The sequence below is a fragment of the Physella acuta genome, unplaced genomic scaffold (genome assembly GCF_028476545.2).
Source record: "Physella acuta isolate Inbredline_101_S28 unplaced genomic scaffold, ASM2847654v3 ptg000012l, whole genome shotgun sequence".
NCBI classification, from domain to species: Eukaryota; Metazoa; Mollusca; class Gastropoda; family Physidae; genus Physella; species Physella acuta.
This window is the reverse complement of record NW_026731532.1, coordinates 932,614-942,666: the sequence shown is the minus strand read 5'-3', so window position 1 is coordinate 942,666 and position 10,053 is coordinate 932,614. Positions and strand designations below refer to the sequence as shown.

The window sequence follows — 10,053 nt, the reverse complement described above, 5'->3', positions numbered from 1 at the left end:
CCTGTCCTATAGATCTAAATGACAATAAATCTGAAATGTAAAAAACAAAATAGATTAACACATAAGTTTAGCCAAGTTATTTAGATCTAGAGTCTAGATCTATACTTAGCAAGTCTATCCTTTCAAATTAAAATACAAGCACAAGGGAAAATCCTTTATAGTAACTTTGAAGTGATTGTGGTTTTAATAAAACTTTAGAAATATTTCTCCTTTTGATAAAACACTGACAAAATTAATAATAAATATTTTAAAATAAAGTTTTGTCTATTATAATAAATGTCATTACGACACAGAGCTAGATAGACTAGATCTAGATCTAGATCTAGATTCTAGTCACTATTTATAAAAGCAGCATTTCCATGCAAAATCTGGCTATGCATTGACAGCAATATTTTGGTTGTGTAATCTTTCCTTGGCCTATTTCAATCAGATTTAGATTTTTAATACGTAACTTCACCATTGATATCAAAATGACTGACGATTTCGCCGAGAAGTGAGTAAATATGTGAGATTATGGGGAAAATATGACTACATAGTTATTTTTTTTCCATTAGTTAGGCCCTAAGCACCACAACTCTCAGTGGTGACTACACCCGGTACTCGGTACACCGGACCGGTCAATGGACCAAGTCCAAGATTATTGACTTCAAGCCTCAAGTCAAGATTTGAAGATAGATCTAGATCTACCTTAGTTTAGCGTCGGAAATTATCGGGTAATGTTTGTTGAGTTTCGGTAACTAGAGTTACGGTAAACAATGGTTTATTTGACCATTGAAATATAAATAAATTGAAAGTCGATTGTAGTAAATTAATGTTTTAATTTTTTAAGTTTAATCGACAAAAGGAAACAAGAATAAATATAATAGTAGATTTAAATTAGTAGATCTAAAAATAAATATATTAATATAAATAGCCTAGGGCCTATAAATAATGAAATCAAATGTAGGCCTAATATAGTAATATTTTAATGTTTTTTGCTTGCAGCGGATTTGCGACCATTAATTAATTAGATCTAGATCTAGCTAGATATCTAGCTGCTAGGCCAAGTAAAAAAATCTAGATTACGAAAATAGTAAAAATGATTACAAAATGTTAAAATGATTACAAAAATAAATCTATCCAAATTTTAAACATTCTGTGTAAAAATAAAAGATGACGCCAAATAAAGTATGGTTTACAGTACTTCCGGTGAATTCCGGAAGTGTGTGACAGACTTTGGCATTGTTTTACTGTTTTTTACTGCTATACGATTCCGGAATAATAACCGACGCTAAACTAAGGTTTTACCTAGATCTATTCTAGATCTAGACTCTAGAGTCATTGTATGTTGTGATTGTGAATGCTTACTTTTTCCTTTTCTAACACATTGAGTGTGGTCTAGTCAACAGTGTGGCAGCTGTAGTTCATAGTCCTGAAGCTCCGAGTTCGAACCCGGGGCTAGAACAACCTGTATTAGTGTCTATTTTTACAAATTTTTTTTTATACTAAAAACATGACGTGTGATTTTTTAATTGTAAATAAAATTTCCAAACATCGTCGCTTGCATGATTGCTTGGTTTACTATCCCGCGGGTGAAAATCCCACCACTGTCGGAGGGGTTACTGTGAGTTCAGCAGGCCTATAGCACATGTCATCGAATGAACACAAGTTCACGAGATCGTTGGTGCCTATACTTCTTCCCCCCCCCCCTCCCACTTTCAAGCAAATTGAAAAACAGTCTGGTCATTTTTAAAAGTTCTAAAAGGCTTACTAATAAAGATTTAGATCTACTATGACGCATGCTAGATAGCTGTAAAAACAACTTACTAAAGAGCAGTTTGATTTAGTTAGATCTAGGACAATCATCTACTACTAACACTCTACTGCCTTTTTGCAAGTACTAGAATCTAGATTCTTAGGTGTTGAAATAAAACACTTAAACTAGATCTAGATTTAGATATATGCCAACATTAAATTGCTAAGACGAAAAATATTGGGCAGTCCTGATATCTATTGTTTTTAGATAGCATGTAACCTAAGGTAAAGATTTAGCGTAACGTGTCGCTAGCCTCGCAAATGCGGCCTAATTTATTATTAATATTAATAATAAGAGCCTAAGGACTAGACCCTAATCATTGATTCATTACTTATTTCACTATTTGCTATTGAACAATGGGGACGGTGTGGTCGAATAGTAGCCTTTTGCTGCTAGCCTGAAGGTCTCAAGTTCGGATCTTGGTTTGGACTTGTGACTGTAGGACTTTCCTGAGTCCACTGAGCTCTGATGGGTGCCTGACTTACATTGGGGAAAGTAAAGATGGCTAGCCATAGTTCTGACCACACTATCTCTTTATGCACTGAGATCAAGGAATATATTAACTTCATCTGGCCAAGGATCGCTAGGTCAAAAAGTAAAGAGGAATTTTATTATTGTCACTATTTGACACATGACATAGATCTAGTGATAGACATTTACATTAGAATAGATCTACCTTAATTTTAAGAGTGAGTTTTTTCCCAGGTGTACTAATTATTAAATTTTATTGTATAGAACTAGGTCTAATCATTTAGTTTTTATTTTAAAATTTCAAATTGCAGTTCACTTGAAATGGAGATTGAAACATTAGAAGCTATTTATATAAATGAGCTAAAATGCACCAGAAATAATGAGTAAGTTGTTCAATTTTTTTTCCAACATTTTCTGAATTTATCCATTAGGTTATTGAAACATAAAAAGTTTACAATCTTTTCATTTTTAACTAATTTACCTTCATGTTTAAGTAAAATAAATTTTAATTTGAACTGCTATATTCTTCTGTGTTTTTAGTGGGTCAGTGGATACAGTTGAAATTTTGCTACACCCAGCTACAGGGGATGACACAAAGAAACAGTTTGTTTGCATGACTCTTGTATTCATACCAGGCTCAAAGGTGATGCACTAGAATCTTCTATTTCTTTCTAAAAATAATTCATAACCAGTTTAATATGACAAAAAAACTAACAATATTGTATCACTGTACCACTGGTATTTGCATTCTCCATTAGAACATCTTAGCTTTGTATTAATTTGCTTATAAATGTCTGTGTTGTATTTGATAAAACTGGATTCCATATTAACATCATCATTCTAATAAAACATTAAATGCTCATATATAGCTCTTATTCTAATTTCAGTACCCTGAAGAGCCACCAGAAATTGAAATTCGAAATCCCCGTGGTCTGGGTGAAGAAGAGATAGCAAGGTACTAACAGATGTGTATATGGTTTGATGTTTGAACTGTGTAATCCCTGACAGTTGGGTGAATTTTTAGAATGCCTCTCTGTTAAAGTTAAACCTTGCATGATAGAATTCAGTTTCCTATTAAGTTACTTAATTAAAGTTACTATTGGCAACAAGGGACATAATGCAAATTTATTATTTAATTGCTAAGGGCAGTCATCAGGTATCCTTTCACTGCTACTACATGATCTAGTTAAATCTGTGTTCACTGTTTACATACAGCTTCCTGTTTCAATCTTTCACAGCTTGAAGGAGGCCATGGTGTCTAAAGCTGATGAGCTCAAAGGTGAAGTGATACTGTTCACCCTAATTGAGGTAACAAATTTGTGCACTGTGTCTCTTATAATATGTTGGGTTGAACTGTCTTCCTAAATTATCAATAAATTCTATAAAATGGTTGTCTTTCTGAGTTGCTTATGACTTCAGTCAGCAGCTTATCTCTACTACATGCTAAGCCCTAATGGCGTCTCTGTCTGGTCAATATATCTGTATGTCTGGTCTATATATCTGTATGTCTGGTCTATATATCTGTATGTCTGGTCTATATATCTGTATGTCTGGTCTATATATCTGTATGTCTGGTCTATATATCTGTATGTCTGGTCTATATATCTGTATGTCTGGTCTATATATCTGTATGTCTAAGTGCACATGCTCAGATCTGTCCATGCATAGATGGCAGGTAAGTGCTGAGGTTAACCAATCAGGTAATCATTGTGTACATGCACACTATCTGCATCCTCTGATAAGGTCCAATATTTTAGTTACATATAGCTGTATATTACAAGCAAGGAGTTAACTGCTACCACACATACAATGATAAATTTATTATAACTGTCTTGAAGCCCTGATCTGATTTTTGTTTCTGATTTCAACAGATGGCAAAAGACAGTTTGACTGATGGCAACATCCCTCGCTGTCCGTGTGTTGTCTGTCTTGAACACTTCCGAGAGCAAGACAGTTTCCACCGTACATCCTGCTACCATTACTTCCACAGCGCGTGCCTGTATGAATATCTGCAGCACAGTCAAGCTCAACTGCAGGAGGAGAAGAACCAAGGGCTTGAGAGGAGACATTTGGAAACAACTTCAGAGGTATTTATTTTGATTCGTTGTTTATTTTCACGATGCAAAATTTAAATGATTATTTTCAATGCATGTTGCAGAAATAAATTATCTTTGTGTTTACATTTTTATTTTTTTCAAATTTGTGTAGTTTACATAAAAGCACTCCACCCGATGAACATTAAAAAGAAATTTTTTTTTTATAATATTTAAAAAAAAATCTTGTTAAAAAAAATTCAAAAGCCTGTCATTGTTTTTATTTTTGTCTCACCTCTTTTTACCAGTCACTTTCACATTCACTTTATTTGTTTTCTTTCTACCAATTAACCTAATTTAACATTACATGCACTATAGACTGTTTAGCACCTTGTTTATTACACATGTCCATCTTATCTAACACCTTACCCCACAGATGCAAATTTAGTCCATATACATATTTTTCTTCTTGTACAGAGATATTTTGCTATTTGAATTCATTTTGGCAGTAATTGTTGATTTTAGAATAAAGATTTTATTTTTTATCTAAATTCTATCAACCTGTATTGAGATAGTTTTGGGTTATAAATGAATCAATTCTCTCTGTGCCACTTTTCAGGATAAGACAGTAATTTGTCCCATGTGCAGGACGCCATTAGATGAAGAGTCTTTGTCCATAAAATGGGATAATGTGAAGAAAGAAGAAAACCCAGAAGAATTTGTCCTTCCTCCTGAACTCAGGGCGCAGCAGTTGAGAATGGCAGAGATGTATGAGCGACAGAAAGCCAGAGGTGGGATAATAGATCTGGAACAAGAGAAAAACAAGTATTTGGTGAATGCTGTAAGTACTACTTTTTGTGTCCTCTGTAATTTTAATACTTCGTTTTATGACAGAGACAGAACCCCAGGGTTATGTCATTATGACCTCATCTGTGACCTTTAAATGGTAAATAGTAGTGGTGGAGTGGTCTAGTGGTTGACAGCACACTTGCTAACCTGAGAGGCAGCAGTTCAAAAACTGGCATCAAGACTGTAGGTCTTGCTCTGACTGAAATGCCTCTCCAAACCAGGTGATTGCAATGGGGTAGGAAGCAAAAGCCTGGTGGAAACATTGGTTTGAGCATTGCTCAGTTCTTGACATTTCCAGTCTGGCTAATGAACAGAAACCTTGAGCCAGTAATGACCGTACACGAGAGAGTGGAAAATAGTAATAGTTTAGGTACTTAATTATGATAGCATGAACTTGATAGTTTTCACACACACGTGAATTTTAATGCTTTTTTCTTTCTTCTTCAGGATTTCCGTGTTCCAATCCCAGTTTCAACCTCACTGTGTTTAGCAGAGGTCAAGGACAATCAAAAAGAGAAAGGGTCACCAAAGAAAGATGAGCATCACCAAGGCAAGAAGAGTGACAAGTTCAGAGGTCACCACTACGATAGAGGTCACCACTACGGTAGAGGTCATGGCCATGGTAAAAGTCATGGCCACTTGACAAGACATGACCCTCATGATCGGAAAAAGCACGTGGGAGCTGGCAAATTAGAGCACCAAGCCCATCCATCAAGCTATGACAAAAGTGTTCATGACAAAAGTGTTCATGACAAAAGTGCTCATGACAAAAGTGCTCAAGACAAAAATGCCCAAGGCTCTGAGGCTAGAAATGATACGGCCCAAAAGCAAGGAAGCGAGGAGGTGAAATCAGTGGAGAAAGTTGAGAAGATAGTACACGCTACAGACAATGTGGGTGGCAGTGTGGAACCAAAAAGGATGGAGAGGGTGGCGGATAATGGGAAAAAAGACACAGTAAGCTTGGCTTGCTCAGAGACTGAGCAAAAAACAGAAGAGGATGGGGAAGATAGACCAAACAAGGATGTAAAATCACATGACTCTGTAGATAGGACTAGAAGCAGTTACCATAGAGATGGCATAAAGCAGGGAGATAGTTACCATAGAGATAGCAGGAACAGTTACCACAGAGACAATGCTAGTCAAGGAGGTAGTTATCATAGAAACAGCACAAAGCAGGGGGCTGGTTACTATAGAGATAGTACACATAGGAGCGGTTACCATGGAGATGGAAGAAATGAATACTATAGAGACAGCAGATATGGAAGTGGTTATAGAGATGGTGTTGGTCAGAGAAAAGATAATAGAGGTAATAATACTAGTGATGAGAAGAAAAATGTTGATAGGTTACCTCCAGGAAATGAAAGTAAGAATGACAGTGAGAAGGAGGTAAGGAGAGATGTTGTTGATGATGGAGTGTGTAAGGAGACTGATGGTGTAGAGAGGCTGAACCAGACTGGTGGGGGTTCTTTACTTGAGGCCAATGGTTTGAGGCAGGCTGAGAGAGAGGATAAGAGGAGAGATGGTGCCGGTTACTCCAGAACTGGACAGAGAGTGGACAGTGCTAGAGGACCCGGCTATCACGGTAAGGACAAGCGGGGTAAAGATTCCGGAGGTGCAGCAGGCAGGACACACTACAGGCATGATGGTCAGCACCACTATGATTACAGCGGCCACCACCCGAGGCAACAGGCACATCGCCATGGTGAGAGAAGGGAGAGAACCGCTGCCCAGCACGCTGAGGGTAGTGTCCCCTCTGTCAGCATCCCCCAGGGTAGTGTTCAGGGTGGCTCGGATAACCCCACCCCTGAAGGCGAGCTAGAAGATGAAAAATCTGATTTAGAAAATCTAAGAATAGTTAATCGCTGGCGGCATGCGAATTTCGGGTCAGAGTTCATTGAGAATATGGATACATATAAAGCAGTTATTCGTTACGGACTTCATGATGATGATGAATTGAAGCATAATGAAAAAAGTGATAACACAGATTGTGATATAGATGGTTGCTATGTAGGGTATAAGAATGTGAATGTAGAGGAAACTTGGGAAGATGAAGTAGATCTTTATGCAAGTGAGAGGTCTCTGCTGGGCAAGAAGCAGCGTCGTGAGTTTGATGAGCTGAGAGCTGAGGAGATGAAGCAGCTGCAAGCCAAGCTGGAGGAGAGGGTGGCTGGAGAGCAAATGGTTCAGGAAGAAGAGAGGAGAATGCAGAAGGAGCTGGAGCAGAAGAACCGCGGGGCGCAGTCCGCCGGTCAGGTGCCGGGGAAAACCATTCTGGAGATGTTTAAAGAGAAGAAAAGGTTGGAGATGGAAGGGAAAGGTGGAGGGGATGTTGGGGTGAAACCACAGGAGGAGGAGGGAGGGAAGGTTTGTGATAAGAAGAGCATTGTGGGGTGTGGTGTGGAGAAGATTGTCTGGGAAGGGGCCAGGAGGGAGGAGAAATGTCTGAAGCCAAACAAAGTTGTTGGTGCCGCAGATGTTGGCGCTAAGGGCAGTAGAAATGATGAAGGCCGTCATCTGAAACAAACCACAGGAAACATTGGGTTAACTGTGATTGGAGGTGAAATGGTTTCAGGGAAGTGTGCTGTGATTTCTTGTGCTTCTGTGCAACCCACCTTGACCCCTTGTGTTGCAGAACCATCCATGCCAACCACAATGACCCCTATTACATCAGTGCCATATGGACAACACCTTGTGGCCCCTGGTGCTTTAAAACCATCAATACCACCTACAATGGCTCAGTGTGCTTCAGGGCTACCCACAACGGCTCAGTGTGCTTCAGGGTTACCCACAATGGCTCAGTGTGCTTCAGTGCCACCCACAATAACCCCATGTGCTTCAGAGCAATACACTATGCTGCCATGTGGTGCAGTCGCACCAGAGACCCACAACTTCACACATAGTACTTCAGAAACAAATGTCACCACGGAGAAGGAAACCACAAGCAAACCAAGGGAGACAACTAGAAACATTAAACTATTTACTAAAGCTCCGCCCTTAAAATTCCCAAAGAAAACCACCAAGTCATCAGTCACAGAATTCACTCATAACTCACCTTCTGTGGTGGACACAGTTACCTCGCCTGTAGACAACAATCAGGTCCTGGTTGAAACAAAAGTTGGGCATTTACCCCAAGCCAAGCCACAGTCTTTCACCAAAACCTTCACCAAAGCTCCACCATTGAAGTTCCCGAAGAGAAACAGGAAAGAAAATGTTGAGCCAGGAATGAACAATGTTGGCAGTCAAGTTTCAGGGAAGGCAATCCTTGACGTGCCAAGTATCTCTTTGACTCAGGAACACGCTGCCTTGCTGGGGGTCTCCGCCAGTGATCTCCAGACCTACCTGTCTCTACTCAACTCCCCCGTCCTGTACCCCGGCCTAGGCTTTTCTAACAGTGTACCCGTGTGTTCTCCTGCCCCAGGCTTTACTGCTATACCAGGGTATGACATAGGCGTCATGGCAAGTAAGCTGGGCAGTGGTCAAGGCCCTGAAGGTAGTAACCTTCACCTTGATAGTGCTGTGTCAAATTTAGGTTAAACAGTCATCTTTTTTTACTATATAAAAAGTGTACTTTTGTGATCGGTAATGCTGTAAGTTTTAAATTAAAACAGAATCTAACACTCCCACCTACCTAGTCAATATCTTAGCGCTTGTACACACAGAATGTTTAGCTCCTGTATTTAGGATACATATACTGTTTAAGCTCCTGTATGTAGGATACATATACTGATTTAGCTCCCCTTGTATTCTCAGGTCAACTCTGCTGCCTCATATATGCAGTAAATATTTTGTTAACACGCAGCTCATTCTGAAAACATTATGTTAACACAACCTACAGCGATCTCTGTAAAACGTTTTATTCAATGTTGCTCTGTGTTCTTTTTACTTTATTCTACTCAGGGTCGTATTTGATGTCTTCTAAAAATAGAATGTTAACAATTTTTCTTTGTTGTTTAAAGAAAATGTTAACTTCAAGTTAAGGTAAAAATAAAATAAGAATCATGGGATTGTAATTCAAAGTGATGTGATGATATATTTGTTTCATGGTTTAAGGTAATTGGTTTTACCTCAGTAGATCAGTTTGTATGATGAGGGTTTGATCCTCTGTGGCTAATGAATGTCTGATGTGTTACTATTAAAATCCTGTGTGTAATTTTGGTCAGTATAATTGTGCTATCCCTTGTATCAGCAAAACCTTGTGTGTTATTTGGGCAGTGCAAAACGTGTGCTCCAAACAAAAAAACCTAGTTTGTAATTAGGTTATAGATGAATGGTGTGTTACCAACAAAGACTTGTTGTGTGAAGTTTGGGTCATGCATGACTGATATATTTCCAACAAAAAACCTGTGTATATTTTTATGAGTGATGCTACTGAAAGATGTAGACATAATGTTGTGATAAGTTAACTATAACTTAAGTCATTACAGCATGCTGTTTTATGTTACACGCAAATTATAAATGTTGATGTGAAATCAAATATTGCCTGGTATTCTTTCTTTACCGTACACATGTGGTTAAATAACAAACAGGTTTGGGTGCAGTGGTGGAATGTATAGCAGTTCGATCTTAATGCTGGACAGTGAGGTTTAGCAGTAGAGTGCATACTTTAGAAAAGCTATAGATTTCTTTTCGACCTAAAGATCCCAAGGTCGGATGTAAGTAAAGTTCATGTTTCTTGACTTGTCCATATGAAGGGGACGGTGTGGTCAGCACTTTGCCTCGCCGACTATATTTTCCCCAACTTGAGTCAGGTACCCATCAGATCTGAGTGCGCTCTTACTGAACTGAAATGTTTAATTTCACTTTAATAATCAAATCAATCGAGAATCAACTCCTTCATTGTGTGGGCAACAAAGAGATCACTGAAAGAAACTCTAAAGCCGTTGGTGTGATACGGCTAAAACCAGA

General features: G+C 38.5%; 1 protein-coding gene across 1 annotated transcript; it reads left to right on the top strand.

Moving 5' to 3' along the window:
- The first annotated feature begins 382 nt into the window (after positions 1 to 382).
- On the top strand, positions 383 to 9,613 carry LOC131935322 (uncharacterized). The gene is made up of 8 exons (XM_059291706.1): positions 383 to 493; positions 2,578 to 2,649; positions 2,807 to 2,909; positions 3,154 to 3,221; positions 3,505 to 3,574; positions 4,138 to 4,353; positions 4,919 to 5,140; positions 5,596 to 9,613. Exons 1-8 carry the CDS (start codon positions 471 to 473, stop codon positions 8,680 to 8,682), a joined length of 3,861 nt encoding a protein of 1,286 aa, XP_059147689.1. The 5' UTR covers positions 383 to 470; the 3' UTR covers positions 8,683 to 9,613.
- Positions 9,614 to 10,053: the final 440 nt, after the last annotated feature.

Bases quoted from the DNA above. Each gene is read 5' to 3' on its own strand.
- LOC131935322 (XM_059291706.1), top strand. From the start codon at position 471: ATGACTGACGATTTCGCCGAGAA. The intron at 3,222-3,504 runs GTACTAACAGAT...AATCTTTCACAG, and splicing joins GGTGAAGAAGAGATAGCAAG to CTTGAAGGAGGCCATGGTGT. The intron at 3,575-4,137 runs GTAACAAATTTG...TGATTTCAACAG, and splicing joins TACTGTTCACCCTAATTGAG to ATGGCAAAAGACAGTTTGAC.